General features: G+C 56.4%; 1 protein-coding gene across 2 annotated transcripts in view; it reads left to right on the top strand.

Annotated features, from left to right (window-relative positions):
- DNAH17 (dynein axonemal heavy chain 17) overlaps positions 1-27756 on the top strand; it is a gene marked incomplete at its 5' end in the record, with an annotated part of 111890 nt that overhangs the window by 50734 nt on the left and 33400 nt on the right. For both annotated transcript variants that reach the window (XM_081218821.1, XM_081218820.1), the window contains 21 exons: positions 20-124; positions 1740-1897; positions 2363-2501; positions 2691-2918; positions 3346-3483; positions 4346-4478; positions 6042-6169; positions 6883-7031; positions 10388-10670; positions 10771-10944; positions 11184-11391; positions 11826-11991; positions 14420-14522; positions 15205-15352; positions 15726-15817; positions 16957-17118; positions 17615-17779; positions 17880-18071; positions 23484-23750; positions 24451-24612; positions 26662-26895. In XM_081218821.1, coding sequence (XP_081074947.1) covers positions 20-124; positions 1740-1897; positions 2363-2501; positions 2691-2918; positions 3346-3483; positions 4346-4478; positions 6042-6169; positions 6883-7031; positions 10388-10670; positions 10771-10944; positions 11184-11391; positions 11826-11991; positions 14420-14522; positions 15205-15352; positions 15726-15817; positions 16957-17118; positions 17615-17779; positions 17880-18071; positions 23484-23750; positions 24451-24612; positions 26662-26895 — 3534 coding nt within the window. The remainder of the gene's footprint in view (positions 1-19; positions 125-1739; positions 1898-2362; positions 2502-2690; positions 2919-3345; positions 3484-4345; positions 4479-6041; positions 6170-6882; positions 7032-10387; positions 10671-10770; positions 10945-11183; positions 11392-11825; positions 11992-14419; positions 14523-15204; positions 15353-15725; positions 15818-16956; positions 17119-17614; positions 17780-17879; positions 18072-23483; positions 23751-24450; positions 24613-26661; positions 26896-27756) is intronic.

Raw genomic sequence — 27756 nt, 5'->3', positions numbered from 1 at the left:
CCCATCTCACCCTTTCTAGTCCTGTGGCAATATCTACAAGGGCCTGGCCCAGACTGGAGCCTGGGGCTGCTTCGATGAGTTTAATCGAATCTCCGTGGAGGTCTTGTCTGTGATCGCCGTACAGGTAGGGCCCGCGTGGTCTCTGGGTCACATACGGGAACTCACTGCCCTGACGGCTTGGGGCTCGTCAGCTTTCCTGTAGGCTCAGGTCAGCCTCACTGAGTTGGGGGTGTGGCACAAAGGTGAGCGGGACCCCAGCCCTGTCCTTCAGGGGCCCACAGTCTGGTGGGGCCCACAGAAGGGAAACAGTAAGGATCAGGCCCAGTGTCACATATGTAACCGAATACAGATGAGGAGATAATCAGTTTTGCCTAGGGGACCAGGACAGAGGGCTTTGTCTCAATTACCAATGGAGCTGGGCATTGGAGGATGTCTAGGAGTTTATCAGTTAGACAAGGGCGCTGGGAGGGAGAGAAGGAGGAAATGAGCCCGAGTAGTTTGGGAACACCCATGACAGAGTGCAGGACTGCCTAGTTCTGGGCTTTATTTGAACTCTCTGTGCCTTCATCTTCTAATCTGTAGAATGGGCTTGCTGGCAGGATTAGGGGTGAGTGCAGGTAGCTGGCCTCCTCCACTGTTGTTTCCCCACCTCGGCATAGACATGGAACTATCCCCAAGCCCTGGGGCTGGAGGCCAGTACGGCAAAGAGAGGACGAGGGCAACCAGCGCCCCCTGGACCCATGGGCAATGCTGACGGCTGCCTTGGGGACCCCTGCCCCCAAAGTCAGTGCACACACCCCAGGATAATTACGTAGAGCTCTGTTGACTCAGATGGAGGAGCAGGAACTGGAACGGAACATTAGGAGAGGCTCCATGTGGAGGGGAGGGGTCCCACCGCCAGCCCCTGCCCTGCTGGGTTGTGAGCCGCAGGCTGCAGACCAGTCTGGGAGGAAAGTCCTGGACAACTAGGCGTGCGCTTTGCTCCAAAGCCCCAGGCTCCTAGGTCAGGGCTTAAACTGTGGCTGCAGGGCGCCCTCCAGTGGTGACTTGGAGATTTGCAGCTGCTCAGCACCACCGAGGGTCAAAGGCAGCATATGGTCCCTGAATTCAGATTTCACCTGGGGCTGACTTTCTGATGTGGGGATGGCTACCAATCAGCCCTTCCACGGGTCACACTGCCTGAGCAGGAACGGGACACACAGAACAGCTAGGGGGTGGAACGCCCCTCAGTAATATCAAGGAACAGCCACAACCTGGAGGAATCCCCAGGGCGTCTCACTGAGTGACCAAAGCCCGTCTCAGATGACACACTGTACCATCCCGCTTACTAACGTTCACGAAAGACAGAATCACAGAAACGGGAGCGGATGAGTGGTTGCAGGGGGTCAGGGGAGGGCAGGCTGGGAGAACGGTGGGGATGGCTATAGAGGGTGACAACACCTGAGGTCACAGAGATGTCCCATCATCTCCATGTTGCTGTCCTGGTGGTGATGCTGCACTATGGTCACCCTTGGGGGGCGCCGGGGAGGGGCCCATGGGATCCCCTCCACATTCGTTCTTACAACTGCATGTGAATCTACAGTTGTATCAAAGTTTAAGGTTTAATTTTTAAAAAGAAAAAGAAATCAGGAAGGTCCTCTGCAAATTCACAGCCACACGCTTTAGCACAAACAAAGATCTGTCCAGCCCGTCGAAGGTGGTCATTCCCACGTGAATGCGTCTGTGTACCCACTGTTTAGGTAAAATGTATCCAAGATGCAATTCGGGCCAAGAAAGAAACGTTTAATTTCCTGGGAGAGATGATAAGCCTCATCCCCACCGTTGGCCTCTTCATCACCATGAACCCCGGGTACGCCGGACGTGCGGAGCTGCCCGAGAACTTAAAGGCCTTGTTCAGGTGTGTGGTGGGCGGGGATGGCATGAGGAAGTGCCCAGGAGGGGGCTGCGGAGGGCAGAGGGCGAGGCCGACCAGAGGGTGCTGTGGGAGAGGAGGAGTCTGGAGACAAGGCCCGAGTGAGAGGGACCAGCCGGCCAGGGCCTCTGACACCTGGGGTGGAGGTCCCGTTTCAGGCACAACCGGCCAGTGAGGGAGCACAGGGCTCAGGTGAGTCTCAGAGGAGTTGAGTTAAAGGGATGCAGGGCCTGGAGACGCCCCTGTGCGGGGTGTAGGAGGAACAAGTGAGGCGGGAAGCAGAGCCAGGCGGCGGGAGGGGGCCTGGGAACCCGGCTCCGCGCCTAGACTCTCAGCCAGTGACGCTGTGCTCCTCCTGGCAGGTGAGGTGTGCCCTGAGGTGACCAGGGGCAGGTGGGGGCATGGTTGGAAGAGGGGGAGAAGCCAAGGCAGACCCTCTGACCCCCTCAGGCCCTGCGCCATGGTGGTCCCCGACTTTGAACTGATATGCGAGATCATGCTGGTGTCTGAGGGCTTTCTGGAGGCCCGCCTTCTGGCCAGGAAGTTCATCACGCTCTACACCTTGTGTAAAGAGCTGCTGTCAAAGCAGGTGTGTGACAGCGTCCTGGGCCCGCAGAGCTGCGGTCGGGAGGGGTTACAAACACAGGTGGCCCGCATGCCTCCCAGGCAGCCTGGTGGAGCCTCCACACGTCCTAGCGGCAGGCTGGCCTCGGTCCTAGCCCCGCCCCCCCGCCCGCCGGGGCGCTCACGCCCGCCCGCCCCTGCCCTCCACTCGCAGGATCATTATGACTGGGGCCTGCGAGCCATCAAGTCTGTGCTGGTGGTGGCCGGCTCCCTGAAGAGGGGCGACCCCAGCCGAGCAGAGGACCAGGTGCTGATGAGGGCACTCAGGGACTTCAACATCCCCAAGATTGTCGCCGACGACCTGCCCGTGTTCATGGGGCTCATCGGGGACCTCTTCCCCGCACTGGACGTGCCTCGGAAACGGGACCTGAATTTTGAGAAGGTGGGTACAGCCAGGGTCACGCCGGTCCGGGAAGCCACACCCCGGCCTCCTTCCTGCCGAGGATGCCTATTTCCGCCACGCGCCAGATGGGTATCTGCCTAAGTGGCAGGTACCACACTGGGGTGGTGGTCACGTCTGCCAGCGGGTAATGGCCACGCATGCATGCCTCCCTCTGCCCCGAGGAACGTCCTGAGGCCACGGGTTGCCTCTCCAGCCCCTCTTGCCATGCTGGGGGGTCGGGAGAGGAAGGGGAGGTTGCTTTGGGCAAACCCATTCCCCGCCCGGGGTTCTCAGCAGCACCCACGGCAGAGCACGTAAACATCCCCATGGGCAGGGCCGCTATTCCCTTCTGATCTCTCCACTGGGCAGGGGGCTCCCTCGCCCTGCACGGTGGGCCCAGCGCCCCGTTCCTGCACGCCTTCCCCAGGTCATCAAGCAGAGCATCGTGGAGCTCAAGCTGCAGGCGGAGGAGAGCTTCGTGCTGAAGGTGGTGCAGCTGGAGGAACTGCTGCAAGTCAGGCACTCGGTGTTCGTCATCGGGAACGCGGGCAGTGGCAAGTCCCAGGTACATGCCCAGCCGGGGACCCAGCCCAGTGCGTCCCGGTAGGAAGTGTGTCACGGACCGGGAAGGAAGCTGTGACGGGGGGCCGGGGACAGCGGAGGAGGCGCGGAGTGGCCAGCGGACCCTGGTCCCACCGATGAGGCCCTTCTCCCAGGTCCCCCTCTCTTCCTCCTCCTTCCCCCTTGAAATCAGTCACCCCGCCTCTCTGCAGCCAACCCGCTGCCCTCCTGTCCCCCGCCCCCTACCACTACCTGGGCACAGTGGAAAGCAGAGGGCGGCGGCCAACATGACTGATACCCATAACATCGGAAAATTCTAAACCAGCCGAGTATTCAGCTAGCCACCCACAGGATGGACTATTACACTATTATTAAAGATCATTTCCAAAGACTATGTAACATGAGGGGCGCTCACTGCAAGTTATTTTTAGAAGGCAGAAACTGTAGGAACCAGTTTTCTAAAAAGGAATGTGTGTATATCTGTCTACACACATACCCATGGGAAACATCCTCAGATGTCCTCAGAAACCCTTTTCTCTGCAGGGGGAGGAATTACAGGTAGTTTCCTTCCTTTAATTTTTCTTTCAGCGAGCGCGTTACTTTTATCATCAGGGAACTAGCATGAACTTTACCCGGTCTGGGCACAAGCAGCCCTCCTCTGTGCACAGACAGGAACAATCGCAGGGCGTCTTCCTGGACGTTGTTTGGGGGTCGCAAAGTCACCCGCGTGTCGCCAAAGCAAAGCAGGCCCAGAGCAGGGATTCTGCCTGTGGGTCTTCAAGGGCCCTTGGAGCTCACACAAGGGCCCTAGCTCGGGTCTGGGTGTGGGATGTGGCCCTGAATGAGCAGCCCCCGCCTCGGTGCAGGTCCTCAAGTCTCTGAACAAGACCTATCAGAACCTGCAGAGGAAGCCGGTCTCTGTGGACCTGGACCCCAAGGCCGTCACCTGTGACGAGCTCTTCGGCATCATCAACCCAGTGACCAGGGAGTGGAAAGATGGTAATGCAGACGGCATCCCCGGCAGGGCCGAGAGGGCGAGGGCTCGGAGCAGGCGTCCCAGGCCTGGGTCCACGGCGGGCCCGCTTTGCCGTGGCCGCTCGGCCGGCCTCTGTGCAGTGAGCACGTGGCTGAGCCCCCGAGGGAGGCCCTCAGCAGGTCCAGCTGTGGTGAGGGGGCCCACACGTATGCGTGGTGCACAATGATGGTGCTTGCAGAGAGCAGGAAGACCACAGAGGGGGGCTGCTTCACTCTCCTGGGTGGGAGGAACCAGGGGAGCCATGGACACCGGAGCATCAGCACACCTGCCTCAAGCAGGGCTGAGGGGAGACGGGCCCCCACCCCATGGTCCACAGGAGGAGAGTCCTGAAGTGCAGGCTGGAGCCTCGGGTGCTGGGAATGGTGTTTCTCTGGGGAAGGGCCTTGATGAGATCTGTGCTTTATATAAAAAAAAAAAAAAAAAAAAAAACTCGGGACATTGGAGAAAGGACAGGTGAGGGGCTAGGGGAGATGGGGGGCCCCAAGGGTGGTCCAGGCGGAGGAAGGGACACTGGAGGGGTTGGAAGAGGTGGGTGTGTACTGCTTGCCAGGGGCCATCCCCACCCCCGCCCCACCCAAGCTTCCATGCATCCCCCTCCTGGGACAGGAAGCCGGGGAGGTTCTGCTCCAGTCTCCTCTCTGTGAGAGGACCCTGCCCGCCACATCCCCCTCTGCCCCTCTCCCTGCTTTCTTTTTGTGACTTGGCATCTATTTCCACACGTGTATCTTGCGTCATCACCCCCTCCACTGGGATGCTAGCTCTGTGGGGTGGGCAGGGGCTTCAGTTGTCCCTACGCCCCCTGCTCTGAGCCTGACTCTTTTTTTTCCCTGTTTTTTTTTAATTAATTAATTTTATTTATTTTATTTTTGGTGGCGTTGAGTCTTCATTGCTGCGCACGGGCTTTCTCTAGTTGCGGCGGGTGGGGGCTACTCTCCGTTGTGGTGCGCGGGCTTCTCGTTGCGGTGGCTTCTGTTGTGGAGCATGGGCTCTAGAGCGTAGGCTCAGTAGTTGTGGCGCACGGGCTTAGTTGCTCCGCGGCATGTGGGATCCTCTCGGGCCAAGGATCGAACCCCTGTCCCCTGAATTGGCAGGCGGATTCTTATCCACTGCGCCACCAGGGAAGTCCCTGAGCCTGACTCTTTTAAGACCACTCAGCAAACCTTTATTGAGTGAATGAATGAAAGAGGGAAGGGGTGAGTGAAGGGGTACAGGGCGGGGCAGTGGCCTTCCACGTAGGGCTGTTGAATCTGAGAACTGGACCAGACTTGAGGGGGATGTCGGGGGGCAGAGGCAGGGCTGGAGTCACAAAGGTGGGTCCTTGGGGTCAGGAGAAGGGCAGGAAATGAGCCAGGTCCCCTCCAGTCTGAGGGCCTCCGCTGTCCCTCTGAAGTAGGGCACTGGCCACCTCTGAGAGAGAGGCCAGTGTTGGCCCAGAGGGGACAAGAGGGGGCAAGCTTGGTCTCAGCCCCTGTGGCCCCAGCGAGAGCCGCCCAGAGCTGGACCTGACAGAGCCCCACCACCCACAGGCCTCTTCTCCACCATCATGCGGGACCTGGCCAACATTCCTCACGACGGCCCCAAGTGGATCGTCCTGGATGGGGACATAGACCCCATGTGGATCGAGTCCCTCAACACCGTCATGGATGACAACAAGGTACAAGGGACCCCTGGATCCCAGAGCTGACCCCCCAAGAAAGGCAGTAACGTGGGGGAGGGGAGCATATGGGACATGCCACATGTCTCGCCTGCCGCACTCAGCAGACAGGACCTGCTGTGCGTGGGGACTCAGGAGGGGGCCTGCCTGGAGTTCTACACAAAGCGTTATGGACGAGGGAAAGCCCCCCTCCCCCATCACAAGGCGCGTTCCTCGCAGGATGCAGGCCCGCGTGCACCCGGCTCACCTGCTTTTTGGCCGCAGAGTGGGCGAAGGATGCAGACGTAGTGTTCCTGTCTGACTGATGCGTGGCACGATGTCGGAGGGGTAGCTAATATCTTGGAAGGCGCGGACAGCGTTGAGAATTATCTAGAAGCAGCTTAAGAAAGTGATTCTCAATTGGGTGGAGGAGGGAACCCCAGAATTCCTGGGGAGGGGTCAGGGTCATGGTTTGAAAGGCAAATTTAGCCTCAGAGTGAAGTCCTACGTCATCCACGCACGTGTGGACGCTCTCCATGGCCCTGGGGTGGGAAGGGCCGGGGGGGGCTGGCATCGAGTACGGCAGGGAGACGCTGGATTAGGGAAGCTGGTTGGTGGCTGGCGGGGATACGGGGAGTGTCCCCGACCTCCTCCTCTTCTGAGATGTGACCTGTGAAACCCTCAGGACGAGGGTGCTTTGGGGCTGAAACCCACAGGCCTGTGCCCCTCACTAGGTCCTCACCCTGGCCAGCAACGAGCGGATCCCCCTGAACCACACCATGCGGCTGGTGTTCGAGATCAGCCACCTGAGGACGGCCACACCGGCCACCGTCTCCAGAGCCGGCATTCTGTACATCAACCCGGCGGATCTAGGGTGGACCCCGTGAGTTGGGCTTTTGTTCTCCTGCTCCAAACTATGCAGAGAAAAAGGAGGGCGTTGGCATTTCAGAACTTCCTGTGTATGCATTCATTCATTCACTCACTCACTCGCTCATTCATACGATAAGTACCTTGTGCTGGGCCCTCCCCAGGCAGCAGCGTGGGGGCAATGAAAGGAGGTGGGACAGATGTGTGAATAAGTGATGTAATGCATGGAGACTCTGCATCACGGCAGCTAACGAAACAGAACTTTGTACCACATGCAGGGAACTCTGAGGAGGAGGGAGGGAGGGAGGGTCTGGGCCTGTTGTGGAGACAGGAAGTCTTCTGGAGGAGCTGGAAGTTTGGGCTGACGCCTGACAGCAGAAGGAGCTTTCTGGATGGACAGATAGGGGAAAGCATTCCAAGTAAGAACCAACATGTAAGGGGCATCAGGGCGCAAGTGTGAGCTTCCCAGGAACTGACGGTGGTCAGGTGTTCGTGGATGGAGCGTGAAGCGCGAGGATGCTCTTGGCAGGAAGGGACTGACCCTGGACCAGCCTCCAGGGCCGGCACAGGGGCCCTTTCTGACGTGACGAGGAGAGCTCATGGCAGCAGATGACGGGTGGCCACTGGGGACGGGGCGGAGCGATGGATGTGAGAAATGTTTGAAGGCTTGCCATTGATCCTGGAGGCATGTTTTTGTACTTGGACACATGGCTGGTAATTTATACGCCAGGACATCCTGCATGGTCTTGAGTAGAAACCCCAGTGCAACATTCTGGGACTGACAGGCTCAGGAGAAACACCTCGGCTGCATTCATTCAGTTGTCCACTTCATTCATTCATTCACTCAACCAGTGCTTTCTGCCACCTGCTGTGTGTCTGACCCTCGGATGCTCCGTGCTGCGGAAACTGGGTCTCCCGGAGAGATGTGGAGAGTGGTAAGAGATGTTGGGAGGAAGAAGAATCCTTGAAGGATTCGAGAAGGAACAGGTAGAAGGGAAACCAGGGAGGTGACACCCCACATAGCCAGGGAGGAAAAAAGCTTCAGGAGGAAAGCAGCGTCGAGAGGGTCGCGTCCGACGGTCAAGGAGCCGAGCGTAGAAAGTTGCCACTGGATTTGGCAGCTGGGAGCTCACCATTAACTCAGGAAGAACAGCTTCCTGGCGCCACAGGGGCAGAAGCCAGATGGCAATTCACGGAGGAGGAATTGAGAGGAGGCCCTGGTGATGAGGGTCTTTCTGGAAATGTCTCATAGCAGCGGGGGCGAGATGAGCAGGCATGGGTGTTTCCAGGCACAGGGAAGTGTGCCTGTGGGGAGAGGGGGGAGGTGGAGAGTTCACGCTCGGTGCGTCTGTGCATCGAGTGGGAAGTGAGACCGCCGTCTCCCGATGCAGCGAGGCCGGGGCTAGGCGGGTACACGAGCGCAGTGACCCTGCAGGGACAGAACCAGAACTGGCCTGACCCACAGGGGCCTGGGGGCCGCTGAGACCCAGCACCACTATGCCGCCTTGTCCAGCAACACCTGTCATCCTGCTTTGTTAGGGTCCTGTGGCCGCCATGACAAAGGACCACAAACCGGGCAGCTTCAAACAATGGAAGTTTTTTCTCTTCTGGTTCTGGAGGCCAGAAGTCTGAAATCAGGTGTTGGAAGGGCTGGTTCCTTCTGGAAGCTCTGAGGGGGAATCTCTTCTAGGGCTTCTCCCCCAGCTCCTGGTGTTGCTGGCAGTCCTTGGCTTGTAGACACGTCACCCGTCACACAGCCACATTTCTGAGTCTCACGTGGTCTCCCCCTGCACATGCCCCTTCAGCCAGGAGTGGTCTTGGGGCTCCAGAGGGATAACCAAGAGAGGGGGTGGCATCCTGGGGACCAGGAGGGGACCCGGGTTTTGCTGGAGAGAAGTGGAGAGGCTGAGAGCCTGCTCAGGCCCCCCCAACCCAGAGAAAGAGCAGCCCTCCAGCAGGGGCAGCCATGACTCAAGGCAGGGGTGGCTGAGCATATCCAGGAGGGGGAGGTGAAGCAAAGCTCCGGGGCCAGAGGGACCCCGTGGCCTCTGGGGACAGGGCAGGAGCCTGCAGGGAAGCCACTCGTCCTCCCGGGGTCTGGGTCTGGGTCTGGGTCTGGGTCGGCTTTTCAGATCAAAGCTAGCGCGCACATTTGCATGCACTAAATGTCTCTAGCAAGGCAAAATTTAAAATTTGATATATCCGCCTTCAAGATAGAAGGCAAATGCAGCAGTCTATTTATAGATTTGCAAATTGGTCTCCATTCTGAAGACCAACTGTATTTGGAATCCAGTTCTCAGCTGCACTGTGTTTGCCTGTGGACGTAGAGTGTTTAAAGGTTTCCTCTGTTACCTAGTGAGCCCAGGGGCAACGGGGCAGAATTTTTGAGCCCTTGGTTCTCTGTTCTGCTAGGGGTGCAGTAATAGGCAGAGCTTCCAAAACGTGCGCTCACTTGCAGAAAGGCATGTCTGCTGGGGCTGCGGAGGGCAGGCAAGCTGCGTCGGGTAACGCGAGCTTCCTGCTTACGTTTTGGGCATCCTAGAAAGGACAGCTCACTGAGCTCATCAGCCCGCAAGGGAGCCGGACGCTCTTTCTGCTTTTAGCAGGCACTTGTTTAGCACTGACCGTGGACCAGGCTCCCCTCTATGAGCTTTAAAAATATCAGCCCAGGTAGTCCTTCAAATATGGGAGTGATTATCATCACTCCCATTTACGGATGAGAAACCTGAGACCCAGACGTGTTGAGTAACTTGCCCGAGGCCATGGCTGGCCACACTAGAGCCCATTCAAGCCAGGCAGTCGGGCTCTAGAATCCACACCCCTCACAGCCGTGGTGGGCCACCTCTATACAACCCACTCCAGAGATGTATGTGTGCCAGACAACCCAACGTGGCTCCTCAGGAATGCCTGTTGTATTGGTTTGGACTCTTCCGTTGAATGTGTCAGTTGGCTCAATTCACCATGTATGCTTCAGGCATGGCTGGATCCAGGAGTCCAGCTAATGCAATGATGTGTCCCTGCTCCTCTCCTTTCCTTTCCCTTTTCTTCCCTTCCCATCCCCTCCCTCTCTCTCCCCCAGACGATGTTATGAAACTTCCCTCTCCTCTTCTCCTATATCTAGCTCTACTGTCCTCAGTATTATCTGCATTTGGGGGCAGGAAGGATGGCTCCCATTTGTTCTAGGAGGTCAGCACCCCACCGCTAGAATCCCAGGGAAAGAGCACACCCTCGTCAGATCCTCTTAAGGTCTGGGACTGGCCGCATCACCAGGCAGGAGTACCAGAATCACGTGGAAGCGTTCACCAAGCGGAGGGTCGCCAGGGGGCACCCAACTTGGTGGCCCAGTCCTCCAGCACCTCCCGTCTTCCCCAGGGTGGTGAGCAGCTGGATCGAGAGCCGCACAGTGCAGTCGGAAAAGGCCAACCTGATGATCCTCTTTGACAAGTACCTGCCCACCTGCCTGGACAAGCTTCGCGTCGGGTTTAAGACGATCACTCCGGTGCCCGAGATCACGGTCATCCAGATGATCCTGCACCTGCTCGAGTGCCTCCTTACCGAGAAGAACGCACCACCCGACTCTGCCAAGGAGCTGTACGAGCTCTACTTCGTGTTCGCCTGCTTCTGGGCCTTCGGAGGGGCCATGTTCCAGGACCAGGTGAGCAGCCGGCCGCGACGGGTGCCTGGCCACCCAGACCCGGTCTCCTGGCATCGCTCTCAGCTGGGCCGTTTCTGTGCTTTATTTTGTTTCCCAACAGCTTGTAGATTATCGGGTCGAGTTCAGCCGATGGTGGATCAACGAATTTAAGACAATCAAGTTCCCCTCGCAGGGAACGATCTTTGACTACTACATAGATCCCGACACCAAAAAGTTCCTGCCGTGGACGGACAAGGTGCCCCGCTTCGAGCTGGACCCTGATGTCCCGCTGCAGGTAACTGCCCAGAGCGGTGACGATTTAGGAGCAGGACTCAGAGCCCCATCCCACTCGCTTCTCAATGGGATGTCCAGTCGCAAACGGTTTTCAACAATAGGACCTTTCAAGTAAGACTGGGGATTTGACAAACTGTCCAGGTCTGCAAGTTTGTTCGGAAGGTGGGAATTGGAGGCTCAGGTGTGTCTGGGGTTACAGCTCCTCCCTCTCTCCCCCCATCCTCCTGCCCCCTCCCCCAGGCCTCACTGGTACACACCACAGAAACCATCCGCATCCGCTACTTCTTGGACCTGCTCATGGAGAAGTCATGGCCAGTGATGCTGGTGGGGAATGCAGGGACGGGCAAATCGGTGCTGATGGGGGACAAGCTGGACAGCCTGAGCACAGACGACTACTCAGTGCAGGCCGTGCCCTTCAACTTCTACACGACCTCGGCTACGCTGCAGGGTGAGGCTGAGAACAAGCGTGGGTCCTCACAGCCCGGCCTCGACATACCCCATCACTCTCATCCGACGCGACTGCCCCCCAGTCCCACCCTGACGTTCCTCACCGCGCCTCCTTACTGCAGACCCGGGAGCTTGCCAGCTGCCTCTCCACTTCCCACGCCCCCACCCACTGCTCCCTATGCCCAGAGCAGGGGGACGAGGGTGGCAGATCCCACAGGGAGCTCCCCTCATAACCAGTCTCAGGTGGCCCCGAGGTCGATGAGCACACGGTTCCTGTCTCCGTGCCTGGAGCCAGTGGTGCCCACCACCCTCTCCTTTACTCCTGAGGTGGCTGGAGTCCAGCCCACCTGTCTTTGGTGCCCCAGGGCTACCCTTTGGGCCACCGCCTCTGAGATCTACCAGGCACCGTGGTAGTCACCCCATTCCCTTCTCTAGGTGTTCTCGAAAAGCCGCTGGAGAAGAAATCAGGGCGGAATTACGGGCCACCAGGCACCAAGAAGCTGGTCTACTTCATCGACGACATGAACATGCCTGAGGTGGACAAGTACGGGACAGTGGCCCCGCACACCCTCCTCCGGCAGCACATGGACCACAGGCACTGGTGAGTGTGTGTGTGTTAGGGGGTTGCCACAGGGAGGATGCAGGGCTGGGACACAGGACCACGCTGATGGGGTCACAGGTCTGGGGAGCGGTGGGGGGGTCAAGGTCTCCTCCTCTCATACATTCCGCAAATACGCCCTGGGCATCTGCCAGGCCCCGGGCTAGCGGCTGTGGCCTGCAGTTCCATGGAGCAGGGACAGACAGGTACCCCTCCGATTGAAGTGTCCATATGGCAGAGAAGACAGAGGGGTGCAGTTCCAGGGTGAAGGGAGCAGTCACAGAGGACCCCAGCGGCTGGGTCAGAGACCCGGGATGGGAGGAGGCAGCTGGGAGCTCCATTACTGGCCTTAGTGTCAATACTTTGGCGGGAGATCATCTCGGGCACAGCAGATGCCATGGGCAGAGGGAGCGTGGCCCCTGGAGGGGGCCATAGGAGCCCAGCGTGGCTGGAGCATGAGAGCCAGAGGGAGAGGGTGCCCAGGGCAGGGGCGGCCAGACCCCAGGACTCATGGACCACTGCACAGAGAACACTTTCTCCCAAGGGCAACGGAAAACCGAGGGTGGCCTGTTTACATTTGCAGTCTGGAAAGGTCAGAACATTCAGTGTGGTTAAAACAAGTATCACTTGAAAGAAGTGTGCCATGATGACCTGGCAAGTGGCCCAGGCCAAACCTGGGGGTTTTGAGACCAAAGGAACCCGAGAAATCTCATCAGGGCTCAGTGAGGGGATGCGTGGAGCCTGCCTCTTACTGCCGAGAAATAGGGCACAGAGGGGATAAGTGGCCTGCTGGCGGTCACAGCCCTGAGGAAAGGCCCAGCTGGAGGTCAAGCCCACATGTCTGACTCCATGGCTGGCCTTTCCCCATGACATGACACCGACTCCAGGGCTCACGGGCTGTAGGAACCCAGCAAGGACAGCAGTGAAGCCATGGGGGCTGTGGGCTGTGACGTGGAAACAGGGTGTTAGGGATGGCTCCCTGGGGAGGTGACAAGCTGGGCCGGGGCGGGGCACACTTGAAGTGCAGCCCTGCGAGAGTTCTGTGAGGACATGGAAGTGGTGTGGGATGGCCAGGGCCCAGGACAGGTCTGGGGAGGGACAGGGCAGGAGGCCGAGGGCAAAGCAGGAGGGATGCGTGAGGACTGCCCGTGCCCCCACGGGAGGATCTGCTGGGAGGCCCAGGAGGGCCCAGGGGTGGCCCCTCACTCTCCCGGGCCCTGGTTGCATGCTCTTGAAATGGCTCACCAGGTCGTGCATCCGTGCAAAATTTACAAAACTAAGATGCATTGTACTCTTCTTTAAGAGGGCCCTAAGAGCTGTGAAGCTTCAGCCCTGGGTCCACACCTGCCCTTGAGTTTGTCCTGAAGAATCTCTCTAGGAGGGGGAGGCATAGTCAGATTTGGAAGATCCCTCTAGAATTTCAGATGGAGGGGCCCCACAAGCAACAGGGAAGGCTGGACTGTTCAGAGGCTCTGTCAGCAAGGGCAGAAAAACAGCAACACAGACCACCCCCTACCACATAGATCAGGCGGGCCCCACGTGGAGGGCAGACCCACAAGCCAAAGGAGAAACTGCCACGTTGGTGGAAGAAAGTGTGACCCGGGGAAAGGTGGGGAGTGGGAAGGACTTCTCAAACCTAGGTTTCAAAAGCACAGACCAGAAGGCCAAAGAATGGTTACTTTGACTTACCTGAAAACTGAGGAACATTGTTCACCAAGAGACACCATGGACAAGCACGGTGTGGAATTAACGGGAGAAATTACTTGCAATGCCTGACACTGGCAGTGGATTGCTATGTGGGGCATACAAAGAACCCCCACAAATCAACAAGGGTCAGCACCAACTCCTAACAGAAAACAAAACAATGGGGGGAAAAGCCAAAAGGTAAAAGGCACATGAAAGATGCACAAGCTCTTTATAGCCTTGGACCTCATCTGAGCCCCTGGAAGTGTCAGCAGTGCCCTGGCACCGAGGAAACTCTTCAACTTATTTGATCATCGTCACCATCACCATCCTTGATAATTAGAGTGATGATGGGGGCGGTGGTAAACATTTATGGAACCCTTGCTCTATTTCAGGTGCCCTTCTAAGTTTATTTTCATGCATTAGCTCCATTCATCCTCATAATGACCCATTGCACAGATAAGAACACTGAGGCACGGAGGGGTTAGCCAGCCTCCCCAGAGTCACGATGCTACTGAATGGAGGAGCTGGAACATAAACCCAGACCTGAACACTGAGCCACTCTGTTGCCTCCTGTTTCAAAATTTTTCTTAAGAGTATGAAGTACAACTGGCCATTTCACATGTCATTGTTATTTTGAGGTTTTTTTTTTTTTTTAACCATATGCAGGGCAGTACTGGGGTGGGGGGAGCCGGGGGTGGCTCCTGGGGGCGGGCAGCAGGACTTTACGCTGGCCTTGCCCGCGCAGGTATGACCGACAGAAGCTGACACTGAAGGAAATCCATAACTGTCAGTACGTAGCGTGCATGAACCCCACTGCTGGATCCTTCACCATCGACCCCAGGCTTCAGGTAGGCAGGACCCAGACTCATCTCGGTCAGCTGCAGGAGCCCAAGGCTCGCTTTGGCAAATGAGAAGGAAAGCATTGATTTGGGATTGTGGGGCTGCGGGCTGGCATTCCCTGGAGGACGCCCCAGCCTTTCAGAAGATGTCAGGACATTCCCAGTGGGTGGGGGGGGTGTTGAGAGGCTAGTCAGCTCTCCCTGTGAGCCCATAGGGCTGCCAGACTTAGCAAATAAAAATACAGATGCCTGCTCAAATCTGAATTTCAGATAAACAGAAAATCATGCCCCATACGATGTTTGAGACATATCTGTACTAAAAAAAAAAAAGATTTCCTATGTGAAATTCAGAGTTAACAGGAAATCCTGTACTCTATCTGCAACGCCACCCAGGCAGGACCTCACCTCTGAATTCCCTAAGCAGGTGGAGACCTGGAATTTAAATCCAGGCTGCACTATGAGGCACTCTTTGGCCTCCTCCAAGTTTTTTCTGGAGAGCATTACACGACTTTGGCTGTTTGAGATGTAATCAATATCTAAGGGGGCTTTACCTCACACATGGCATGAGGAGGGAACCTGTCCATTCTGACCATGCCCATGCCCATGAGACATTAGGCCACCAGGAAGGTGGCCCTGCCCCAAGCTGGTCCCTACGAGCAGCCTGACGAGGGTCCCTGGTTGTTCCGGGCAGCGCCACTTCTGTGTGTTTGCCGTGAGCTTCCCGGGCCAGGAGGCTCTCATGAGCATCTACAGCACCATCCTGGCCCAGCACCTGGCCTATCGCTCGGTCCCCATGGTAGTCCAGAAGATGAGCAGCCATCTGGTGGCGTCCGCCCTGGGTAAGCTGACCTGCCTTGCCCCCTCTCCTGTCAGTGAGGCCCGCTGCTTTTTGGGGCTGACGGAGGCTTCATATTTTCCCCTGGTGAATGTTTTGTTTATACTTCCAAGTCATTATTTTTTTTTAACGATGCTGTTGAGGTATTGTGAAATCCAATTGCTTGAGGGGGAGGCAGAGGATAGGAAATTCAGTATACAGAAACAATTTACACATCAGTGGAGTAGCGAACTTCCTCCTTCCTCAGCTCTGCAGATTTCTTACTTAAATTGTCACCATCTCACAGTCCATTTGCTTTAGAAACTATAGCTTAAGCTTTGCACTTCCTGAGGCCATTAAGAGTGTGCAAGAATTGATGTGTCTTTTTCCTGGAACAGCCCTGCACCAGAAAGTGACATCAACGTTTCTGCCCACAGCCATTAAGTTTCATTATGTCTTCAACCTCAGGGACCTCTCCAATATTTTCCAGGTACTGCTTTTAGCGCTATGTCATGTCACCTTATGGCCAAGGCCTGACCCACAGATGCTCTCCTCCTCTGCTGCTCTCAGGAGAGAAAGCAAAGTGATCTGGGGACTGATTACAGTGATGATGTTGATGATGATGGGGACTGTGGTGATAGTGATAATGATGGTGATGATGGTGACCATGGTGGTGATAATGGTGATAGTGATGATGGCGATAATAATGGTGATGATGATAATGGTAGTGATGGTGATGATGGTGGTCGTAATGATGGTGATGATGGTGGGGATATTGATGGTGATGATGATGGTGATGGTGATGGTGGTGGTGATGGTTGTAGTCTTGATGGTGCTGATGGTGGTGATGATGTTTCCTCTTATGTATTGACTGAGCTAGCTGATGGGTTTGGCCACTTACATCCCCATTTTCTCCTCTAAACAACATGTAACGCTCGTATATCCCCATTTTACAGATGGGAAGTCTAAGGCTCCCTCCACTTCGAGCGTCAGCTCAAATGTCGTGCCCTCAAGAGGCCCCTCCTCATCCCCCCACACTCTGTCTCACTGTCCCTGTTTATGTCACTCATAGCACACATCACAATGTGTAATTACCTTGTGATTTTGTCTGGTTACATCTCCCCACTAGAAGGCAAACTCCATGAAGGCAGGGTCAGTCCCATCATCACTGTGTCCCCAGAGCCCAGAATAGGGGCCTGGAAAAAAAGCACCTGTTGAACCTGCCAGGTCACTTGGTTAGTAAACGGCCAAGCCAGGACTGGGCCTGGGCAGGCTTGCCGCACAGCCCAAGCTCGCCGGCCACTCCATGGCCTCCCGTAGTCGGGCTTCTGCCTGATCAGCCCCCTTGTCCCTTTCCCCACCGTCCACCCCCTTAGAGGGGGCAGCCCTTAACCCTGTCTCGTGAGGAGAATCCCCCCACGTCTCTCAGGCCACAGACACAACCTCCAGCTTCCAGGATTTGCGCGGCCTTGGCAGTCTGTGGCTTCCTGGACCTCCAGTGGACACTGTACCACAGCCTAAAGGGTCATCCCCTGGGGAAGCGGCCACTTTCTCGTTTAATCCACACGCAGTGCTTGGCTTGCCTCCCGGACACAGCTAAGGATGCCGACCATCCCGCATCTGGGGCAGGGGCTCTTGTTCTCCACCACAGAGATCCTGAAAATCCCACTAGACCTTGTCCGCCTCTGGCTGCACGAAGCCGAACGTGTGTACGGCGACAGGATGGTAGATGAGAAGGACCAGGAGATGTTGTGCAGAGTGGCCATCGCTTCCACCAAGAAGTTCTTCGACGTACGTCAGGCCGCCATGTCCCCCTGCCAAGCCCAGGAAGGCTCCGAGGGGCAGAGTGTCGGGACCCTGTGGCAATCCCCACCCCACTGCGAGGGCCCTGGGCTGGGCATGGGAAGGACCACGTTGGGTCCCACGAGATGACTCTGCCACATGGGTGTGGCCCGAGCGAGGAGAAGTGGAGCCCTCAACAGGTTAGGATGTGAAGACCTCCCTCCAGCCACTGGGCACAAACAGCTCTGCTGGGGTCCACGTGCTCCGCTGGTGTGTCCTGGGTTTTTGTGGTAGAATCATTTTTCTGGACTCTCCATTTATTCCCGATGTGGCAGGGACCAGGGGATTTTGCCCAGTGGTTTGCAGGGCCCCTGGTAGCAGCAGCGTGGGCCCCTGCAGACGTGGCCTGACATTCTGAGGCCGCCAGGCAAGGTGCTCGGGCTGCTGTTCGTGATGTGTGTGCCCGAGGCAGCGACAACAGGAGCATCTTGTCTCTGACGTCTAGGATCTTGGTGACGAGCTCTTATTCGCCAAACCCAGTATCTACTGCCACTTTGCTCACGGGATCGGCGATCCCAAGTACCTGCCGGTGACTGACGTGGCTCCCCTGAGCAAGCTCCTGGTGGAAGTCCTGGACAGTTACAACGAGGTCAACGCAGTCATGAACCTGGTGAGCGGGGCTCAAGCAGGCATCAGGGGGGTGGGGAGGGACGAGGGAGGTGTGTCTGCGCGGTGAGACGCCCGGGGTCTCTCTGGTCTGGTCTCTTCAGGTGCTGTTTGAGGATGCGGTGGCCCACATCTGCAGGATCAACCGCATCCTGGAGTCCCCACGGGGCAACGCCCTGCTGGTGGGGGTGGGCGGCAGCGGCAAGCAGAGCCTCTCCCGCCTGGCCGCGTACATCAGCGCGCTGGACGTGTTCCAGATCACCCTCAAGAAGGGCTACGGGATCCCAGACCTCAAGGTGAGATGTCGCCTTTCAATAAGCCGCCCTTTGGGAGGGGGAGTGGAGAAGAGTCTCCCCACTCCCGTTCCCCAAGCGAAGCATCCAGCGCAGAGAACGTGAAGGTCACCAGCAGGGTGTTTATCTTAGACGGTAAAGGCCAGGGACATATTCGGCCGGTGCCCACGGCCATGTGACGAAGGTAAAAGGAAGTGTGGGTTTCCAGTAGATTAGAGCCAGTAGAGAGTCACCTCAGATAACAGCGGCAAAGGGATTTGGTTCTCGTCTCTGGTCATCAAACCGTGCCGCATCTTTCCCAGTTTTCCAGATTAAATAATTCAGAACCAGTACTCACTAGCTGTCTAACTACCTGCTCAGGGTTCTGGGAGGCTGCTTTTTTGTTTGTTTGTTTGTTTTTTGCGGTACGCGGGCCTCTCACCGCCGTGGCCTCTCCCGTTGCGGAGCACAGGCTCCGGACGCGCAGGCTCAGCGGCCATGGCTCACGGGCCCAGCCGCTCCACGGCATGTGGGATCTTCCTGGACCGGGGCATGAACCCGTGTCCCCTGCATCAGCAGGCGGACTCTCAACCACTGCGCTACCAGGGAAACCCCGAGGCTGCTTTTTTGAATTAATCAAATAAATATAAGCTTGACTCAGGTCTCCCATCCCCAAGATGGGCCGCCGAGGCTTTTTATTGATTTCTTTTTCCCGAAGATTTGCTCTCTCAGGGACCTGTGTGCTAGTCAAACACGATCAGTCTAGAGCTTACCATTGTTGTGTCTCGCATTAGAGCTGAAATTGATTGGACCACGTTAACACGGCTCATCTCTCTTTGCCTTGGTGTCCAGGCTGCTTCTGTGGGCCAGGACAGTGCCAGACCCAGGGGACCCTCCCCTCCGCTCACGGCTCCGAGGCAGTTGCTGGCCAGGTGGCCTTAGGGGGATGGCCTGGACCCCTGCCAGAGCCTGGCACCCTGGGACCTCAGCAGGAGGGGGTGGTCTGCGGGTAGAGGCCCCAGGAAGGACGATGGGGACGGTGAGCTAGTTCTCAGCCCTGCTCTCCCGACGATGCCAAGCAGGCTGTGCCAGGGACAGCGGCCTCCAGGTAAGCGTCCAGCTTGTCATTGCCCCCAGTGCGTTCTGCTCTTCCTATCAAAGGACTAGCCAGCTGGCTGTATTTTTAAAATCCCAGCCTTAAGGGAGAGGTCTCCCTAATGTAGGTTCTGCCAGACCCCGCCTCCTGAACTGAACCGGCGCGTCGTGGGTCTTAGCGGTGCTCAGCCAAGCCGAGCGAGTGGGTTTGCACTGACTCCCCGAGGGCACTCAGGGTGGTTAGAATCCTCGCATCTGGAGCTGTACAGTTGTACTGAGTTGTCTCCACTGGAGAAGTTTCTAGTCTGTTAGCTTCATCGTGTTGCTTTATTTTCTTGATTGCATCATACTCTTTGCTCTGTCCTTGTGAGGATTTTGTTGGCCTCACTTTGGGGCCGACTGTGGCAGCTGCTGTTTCATCCCCTGGCATTAGCTGCAGCAACTCTGTGATGTTTCATCACAATTCATTGCTCCTACGCCCGTGATGAACTGGGTTTGTACTCCTCATTTGTTATCATTTATTAGGTATTTATTATTATATTTGTTATTTATTAAGTAGCTTCTGTGGATTCGGAAGTAAGGGCAGCCCTAAACAGGGCTGTAGGACCTTGCGTCAGACCTTGCGTCATATTAGGGGAAGCAGACTCCTGAGCAGTTATAAGATGTATTATTATTGTTCTAATGATAGTGTCACAGTAAGAAGTTAACAATGTATATGTTATTAGCGTAACAGATGCGTACGTGAAGATGTAACATTATTATAAAGTCGTACCATAAGCCACGAGCAGCCACTGGAGTTTGGAGACGCGGCGGGAAAAGGGTCAGGATCCAAACCCAAGGGCCATCGTGTGCCTCATGGAAAACCCTGGACTTGGTCCCAAGAAAACAAGATACTGTCAAGGTCATTTGCGCAGAGGAGGGGCAGGATCTGGTGGTGTTCTGGGACAGAGTGGAAGATGGCTTGAAGACAGCAGAGATCGCTCAGGGGTGACGGGTAGTGGGGTACCACAGGAGCCCCGGTGACCCCACGAAGGCTGCAACCAGGCAGTGCAACAAGAAGGGAGGAGGGAGAGACGGAGCGAGACCCTCGTCGTGGGCGAGCGCTCTGCCCTGCACTGACCAGAGGAATGGGACCTTAGCTGGACTCCCACCTGCTGCGTCCCCCGGCCAGGCAGTGGCGTGCTTTTGACTTCTGTGAGCCCTCTTCCCGAGGCCCGAGTAGTAGCCCAGAGAGCTGGGCCGGACCCTCTGGAGAAATGCTTTAAGCTGAGTGAGGGGCCAGGCCCATGTCCCAGCAGCTTGGGCGGCCCCCTCGACCTTCAGCAAATGCTGACTGGGGAGGGGCAGGCGGGGCGAGCGCTTGCCTTCCTGCAGCCGGCAAGGCAGGAGGAGGAGGGCGCCCCTGGCCACACCTCTTCGACCCTCTTCCCTGAGACTCACCCCCAACCTGGGCTCCTGGTTTCTTCGTCTCTGCCGGCGATGACGACGGCTGCGAGGGGCCCCGGAAGTGTGTCCCGGCTAGAGAGGGGAGTGTGCACCCCACTCTGTTACCGCCGGTCCCGAGATGCACCCAGACGCAGGCGGTCTTTAACATCCTCGGGTGCCGCTGTCCGGACCCGCTCCCTCCTCCTCGATGGTGAGTGAGGAGGGGACCCCCGGAGCTGAGCTCGTGGGGCTGACCGTGACGTTGGCAGCTGGAGCAATTACTGACATGATGTCTCCCTCGAGCAGACAGGAGCTAAGGACGGGGGGACTGGGTGGGGGGCGCGGGCGGCCAGGACTCCAGTGCGGAGAAACCAAGATAATGTGCGGCCTCGTGGGCGTGGGCGTCGGAGGAACTGAGGGGACGCCTGGCAGGAGACGGCCACGGCGCACTGGGACCTGTGGGGCGGGGACGTGCAGGAGAGGGCGGCAGGTGGAGATCTCGGCCCCTCAGCCTGAGCACGTGGGGGTGGCAGAGTCCATGCCAGAGAGGTGCAGAGGCTGAGGAGAACGGGATCCCGGGGCAGGCAGGACGAGGACCGCGGGCCGGAGCAGCGGTCAGCAGGGACGGAGCAAGCGCCACAGCAGGAAGGCCAGAGAGGGCCGAGCTTCACGACAGTCGAGGCCGCAGAGGCTCCAGGCAGGACAGTGGGCTGCGGCCGAGGAGAGGCCCTGAGGTCTCGGCCGGAGGAGGTTCCCCTGGGGGTCCCAGGAGAGAGCCCGGGAGCAGAAGCCAAAGAGAAAGGGCAGCGGCCAGAAGGCGCAGCGAACCCCGATTCTCCAGGAGAGGGGCAAGCGGGATAGGGGGAAAAGCAGTGCTGCAGGCCCGGGGCCGCCACGCTGGCCCTCGGCCTTTAGGGACCATCGGTCTTTCCAGAACCTTCCGCTCTGACCTGGGTCCCTGCAGCAACTAGCTTCCCTCGCTCCAAGCAGATCCCTTGCCTCAGCCAGTCGAACGGGATTCAAAAGCTGAACCTGGTGGAACTTCGCGGCCCTTCCCAAATTCGTTCATTCCCAAACCACAGGAGGGAGGAACGCTCAGGGGTCAGCATGACAGCAGTGCCAGTTGAGCCCGCACCAGCCAGGAGCTGCCCTCTGTTGTGCAATCGCCACACTCGCCTCCCCCAGGACGACCGCCGGGCTCACGCACGCAGTGAAGCTCCCGCGTTTAGATACGTACGGCTGATTCTGGCGTTGTCGGCCCCCAGCCCACATCCATGATGGACTGTAAAATGGGAAGAGTGATGTGTCTCAACACCAAGGCCTCGCCGCCTCTCCAAGTAGGACCTGCCTTGGAGGCCACGCCCAAGGGCGCAACCAGGGCTCGGATCCCACCTGAGGCCTCTGCTCTCCCAGGCTCAGGGCTTCCCTTTGATTTGTTTTTTAAGCTTGTCCAAAAAACCTGGAATTTGGAGCTTGCCTTTTGACCCCAGTTATACCCCTGTCAACTCCAGCTGAGGGACATTGGTGATGTTTCTCTCTGAACAGATGTCAGGGAGGTGTGCTGCTTCCAAAGGGCAGAAGAGAGCTACTCGAGATGCCTACAGTGGACATTTTAAAGCCTTTAAAATAATTACAGAGGCTCTCAGGTCTTCTTTAAAAATTAGACAGTAAAGGGCTTCCCTGGTGGCGCAGTGGTTGAGAGTCCGCCTGCCGATGCAGGGGACACGGGTTCGTGCCCTGGTCTGGGAGGACCCCACGTGCCGCGGAGCGGCTGGGCCCGTGAGCCATGGCTGCTGAGCCTGCGCGTCCAGAGCCTGCGCTCCACAATGGGAGAGGCCACAACAGTGAGAGGCCCACGTACCGCAAAAAAAATAAAAAATAAATTAGACGGTAAAGAAAAGCAAATCACCAAACCCCTGAAAATTCACATTCATACTTGGATGACACTGACAGACATTTTAATATATATTTACAAGTTATACATGTAAATTGGCATACTTTTCAAACATAGCAAGCTATTCATACTGCTCTGTAACATGCTTTTTTTTTTTTTTTTTTTTTTTTACTATTCTCCTTCATTTATTCATCCAGAATTACCATGCAATTGTTTTGTCAAGTTATTTCTTTAAAACCTACTAGTAATGCGGTAGGAGTTATGAGAAGCAGAGGCAATACTTCGAGGCTTATTCATTCTTTCTAGCCTCCCCCTCCCAGCCTGTGGTGTATTTATTTGGGGCCTCTTCCAGGGTCTTCATTTAAGCTTTTTATTCCTTTTTTTGCGGTAAAGCGTACACAACACAAAATTTACCATTTTAACCACACCATTCAGTGGCATTAATACGTTCACATAATTGTGCCACCATCCCCATCATCCATCTCCAGAACTTTCTCATCTTCCCAAACAGAACTCTGTCCCCATGAAACACTAACTCCCCCTGCCCGGTCCCCACAGCCCCTGGCACCCACCGTCCTATTTTCTGTCTCCATGAATCCGACTCTGCCAGGGACCTCGTATGAGTGGAATTGTACTCACATGAGGACAAGTCCTATTTGTCCTTTTGTGACTGGCTGATTTCACTCAGCATAATGTCTTCTAGGTTCCTCTGTGTTGTAGCACGGTCAGAATTTCCTTCCTTCTTAAGGCAGAATAATATCCCACTGTGTGAATGGACCCCATTGTGTTTATCCATCCATCCATCGAGGGACGCCTGGGTTGCTTCCACTTTGGACCTGTGGCGAGTAGAGCCGCCACAAGCCTGGCTGTCCTCCACTGAAGGCCCTGGGTCTCCATCTACGGACCCGGCCCATTTCTTACGGAGCTGATCTCTGGGTGCCCCCGTCTGGATGGTGGTGGAAGATGCTTCTACACGAGCATCTTCTTGGCAAGACCTCTGAGGGTGTCCTCCTCGGGTCCAGCTCGACCTCGGTGCCCAGTACATCAAGTCAGCCGTGAAGAACGTTCCCTCGGTGTTCCTGATGACGGACTCCCAGGTGGCCGAGGAGCAGTTTCTGGTGCTGATCAATGACCTGCTGGCCTCGGGGGAGATCCTGGGGCTGTTTACAGACGACGAGGTGGAGAACATCATCTCCTCCATGCGGCCACAAGTGAAGTCCCTGGGCCTGACGGACACTCGGGAGGCATGCTGGAAATTCTTCATTGAGAAAGTGCGCAGGCACCTGAAGGTAGGGGGTCCCGGGCTTGGGGTGGGGGGGTCCCGGGGACGGTGTAAGGGCTGGTTCTTCACTCGGGGGGTAGTTAGGGGCTGTTTCCTCAGAGGAAATGGAAGAGTATTAGGAGAGTATGGTGGGCTGCCTGATGGAGGTGTGCTGTTAGAAGTGCCTTGTGGCCGAAAGAAGTGATTTCTATATGCACATCCCCGCCCCAAAGAGCACGTTTAAATAGATTAGTTCACCTTGACCTTCAACATTCCCCTTTGGGGAAGCTGACTGAGCTACCCAAGTTAGACCGAGAGCACTTTGGGTCCTTCTCTCCCTCCTCATCTGTGACCAGTAGGACAGCTGGCCCTGCTCTCGTTCCTCCCTCCCCCACAAGGACCAGACCTGCTAAAGGACCATAGTCCTCCCTGTTCTGGGACCTCACCTACCCAGTGTGGTTGCCCACGCCCCACTCCCTCCTGCACCCAGCCCTCCTTCCCCCTTTGTGGGGCCACCTCAGGAGGGCTCGGGGCTCCCCTGCACCCTCACATCCTGATGCAATGGCCACACTGCCAGCCCGGACCTGGGAATGTTCTCCCCACCCCCGCACTTGGAGACAGACATCATGCAGAGAGCTTTTCCTTCTAATGGGGCTTTCTGCAAAAGCAGCGCGATTCGGCCCCAGCATCGCCGTCCCCCAACCAGCAGCAACTGTGTCCACTTCTAGGTAATCCTGTGTTTCTCCCCCGTGGGCTCCGTCCTGCGTGTACGAGCAAGAAAATTCCCTGCCGTGGTCAACTGCACAGCCATCGACTGGTTCCATGAGTGGCCAGAGGACGCCCTGGTGTCCGTCAGCACTCGCTTCCTTGAGGACACCAAGGGGATTCAGGTGAATCACGGGACACAGAGCCGGGAGGGAGGGGCCCCCCTCGGGCCGGGAGTAGGGTGAGGCAGCTGAGGTACTCGCCTTGGGTGCAAAACTTAAGGGGGCACCAAAAACTTAATCAAGATCGGTGATGTTTTAATGCAGTATTTTAAAAAATCAACATTAATGCTGAAATGCTCAAAAGTATCAAAATTGTAAACAAAGACAGGCTGCCGTTTGTTGGTTTTCTGGCCCCGAGTTACTGTGCCAGGGAAATGGTCGTTTCAATCAGCTGGGTGTTCCGGGCCTCATGCGGCCACGGGCCCACAGGGCTGGTTCCGGGGGATCCCACATGCAAACAGATTGAGCCGCTTGGGCTTTGGACATAGTCCCTGACTGGAGCCGACTGTACAGCCCGTATGTACTTTGCTAAATGTGTACGGGCGCACACTTTGTCCTCTTGCCTTGGGCTCCAGCATGGCTCTGCCCCCAGGGCCCTGCCCAGGGCCGCTGCCTCACCTTTGACCTGCCTTTTTTTTTTTTTTCTTTTTTCTCTTTTTTTATTTTATTTATTTATTTATTTATTTTTTATTAGTTTCTGCTTTATAAGAAAGTGAATCAGTCATACATATACATCTGTTCCCACATCCCTTCCCTCATGCATCTCCCTCCCTCCCACCCTCCCCATCCCACCCCTCCAGGCAGTTGACCTGCCTTTTATAGGGCATGACAAGTAAGACCGGGTGATATAAGCCTTCTTTCCTTTTTTTTTTTCCTTTTCCTTGACAGTGTCTTTATTTTTTTTTAAGGCTCTTTTTTTTAACATTTTATTTATTTATTTGTTTTATTTTTTGGCTGGGCCGTGTGTTAGTTGCGGCACGCAGTATCTTCTTTGTGGCGCACGGGCTTCTGTCTAGTTGTGGCATGTGAGTTTTCTCTCTCTAGTTGTGGCCCACGGGTCCCAGAGCGCGTGGGCTCTGTAGTCTGCGGCTCGCAGGTTCGCTAGTTGAGGCGCACGAGCTCAGTTGTTGCCTGCGGGCTTAGTTGTCCCGTGGCATGTGGGATCCTAGTTTCCTGACCGGGGATCAAAGCCACATCCCCTGCATTGGAAGGTGGATTCTTTACCACTGGACCACCAAGGAAGTCCCTACAGTGTCTTTCTTTTATTGAAAGACGGTGCCCGCATTCATCGTTTGTGCTCATTGCCGGCCTATAAATGGGCATTAACCTGTGACCCAGCTGATGCAAGTGATACACAGGCCTAGAATAAATCCCACGTGGTTATCGTGTCTGCTTTATTTTGAACACATATTCAGTTATTAAGTGGAATAAAATAAGCCTGAAATTAACCTCTTCCCTAGTTTTTAAAGATGGGTAAAGCCCCCCGATTATCACTGTTAGAGCATTCAGTTGCAAGCCGGGCCTTTCCCAGAAATGCCGCCATCACGTGTCCTCCACACCCCGAGTGCCTGTAGAGGCGGGGGTCTCCTGGGACCGGCGAATGGCCCCACCACTGGCACCAGCGAGGGCTGCAGAGTAGATGCCGAAGAAGCATGTGTCAGATGAACACATTCCCAAATTAACCTGAATTACTGTTAATATCTCTTGAACAATTCCTGGGGCAAAGCTCCCAGTGCCTGTCTTCGGGCAGGTGGGGCAGGCCCAGGTGGTGGGGCTGTGACCCTGGCGTGGACGCGGGCCAGAGGGGGCTGGGAAAGGAGTTACTAAAACCCCAGGGCCTGGAACAGGAAATGTCCAATAAATGCTTGCAGAAATACCTGGTTATTCAAGCATGTTGCATATGCAAGTGTGTGAGTCAGAGAGAGAACAGTAACAACCTTGGTTCTGACTGGGCCCCTTGGTGGTGCAATACCACCATCGCCCATGGGAGCCCTGTAGGCCTTGTTGTCTTGAGCCTCATTTGACAGCTGAACTGCCAAGGTTGACAGAGGGGGTACCACTCATCCAGGACCCTCAGCGAGGAAGGGAACCCACCTTGTGGTCCACTGTGGCCAGCAGCCTCCTCTTCCATCAGGGCACCGGGGAATGAATGGTTCTGTCTTGTCTTTGTAGCCAGAAGTTAAGGCCTCCATCAGCCTGTTCATGTCCTACGTGCACACGACCGTCAATGAGATGTCCAAGGTGTACCTCGCCACCGAGAGGCGCTACAACTACACCACGCCCAAAACCTTCCTGGAGCAGATCAAACTGTACCAGAACCTACTGGCCAAGAAGAGGATGGAGCTGGTCGCCAAAATCGAGAGGCTGGAGAACGGGCTGATGAAGCTGCAGAGCACAGCCTCTCAGGTAGGAGAGCTGGGGCCTCAGGATGTGCTTCCAGAACCTTCCCCTAGGCATGTGACACAAAGTAAGGGGACTGGGACCCCTGCCTTGGAGAAACTTCCACTGGCAAACTACAGCAGGTATACGTGTTTTAACCTAGACGATGGATCCCAAACGCCTTCCGGGTGCCAATGTTACGTCGGGTGCTTCCCGGGGGTCCCGCGTCTGGTGGGGTTTGCTCATCCAGTCAAGTGCAGCCCATGGAGGCGGGTCCATCCCGGAGCCCCGTTCACACTGCGGTGCCCAGATGGAAGAGCACCTGCCGTACTTTCACGCCATGTTAATTTTTAAGTTTTCTGCGTGGTTTTAAATATCCTCCGTGGTGTAGCCCCGGCTCCCTCTTTACTGCCCACTGTTGGCGTCTCCGTGGGAGCCTGGTAAACAGCTGCCGCAGGCCTTGGAGCTGCAAAAGCACAGGTGGAGGGTGGCCCCTGACACAGGCTGCTGCATGGAGCCAAGACCACCCCATGGGGGCGGAGAGGGGAACACGGTGGTGGGGCTGTCCATTCCTTGGACAGAGCTTGCTGGAGCCAAGAAGCAGCCTGCTCCCTCCCTGGATAGGAACAAGGGAGAAGCCCGGCTCAGCAAGCGTTTCTTTTTCCCCAAAGGTACCTTCTGGGAGTGGTCCTGGGACACAGGAAATGCACCCAGGGGAGGGCGGTTACAGCAACGGCATGGCCTCGTGCTAGAAAGCATCCAGATGGGGAAGGGTGTCTCAGCCCATCACTTACCACTTCCCAGAACTCCCTCCGCCTGGCTGCCTAGGGCCTCACCCGAGTGCCCAAGGGAGCTTTTTATCCCCGGCTCCAGACTTTCACAGCCCCG

The sequence above is a fragment of the Mesoplodon bidens genome (assembly GCF_964165515.1).
Source record: "Mesoplodon bidens genome assembly, chromosome: 19".
NCBI classification, from domain to species: domain Eukaryota; kingdom Metazoa; phylum Chordata; class Mammalia; order Artiodactyla; family Ziphiidae; genus Mesoplodon; species Mesoplodon bidens.
Note: the sequence above shows the minus strand (reverse complement) of the source record. Positions and strands in the feature narration are given on the sequence as shown.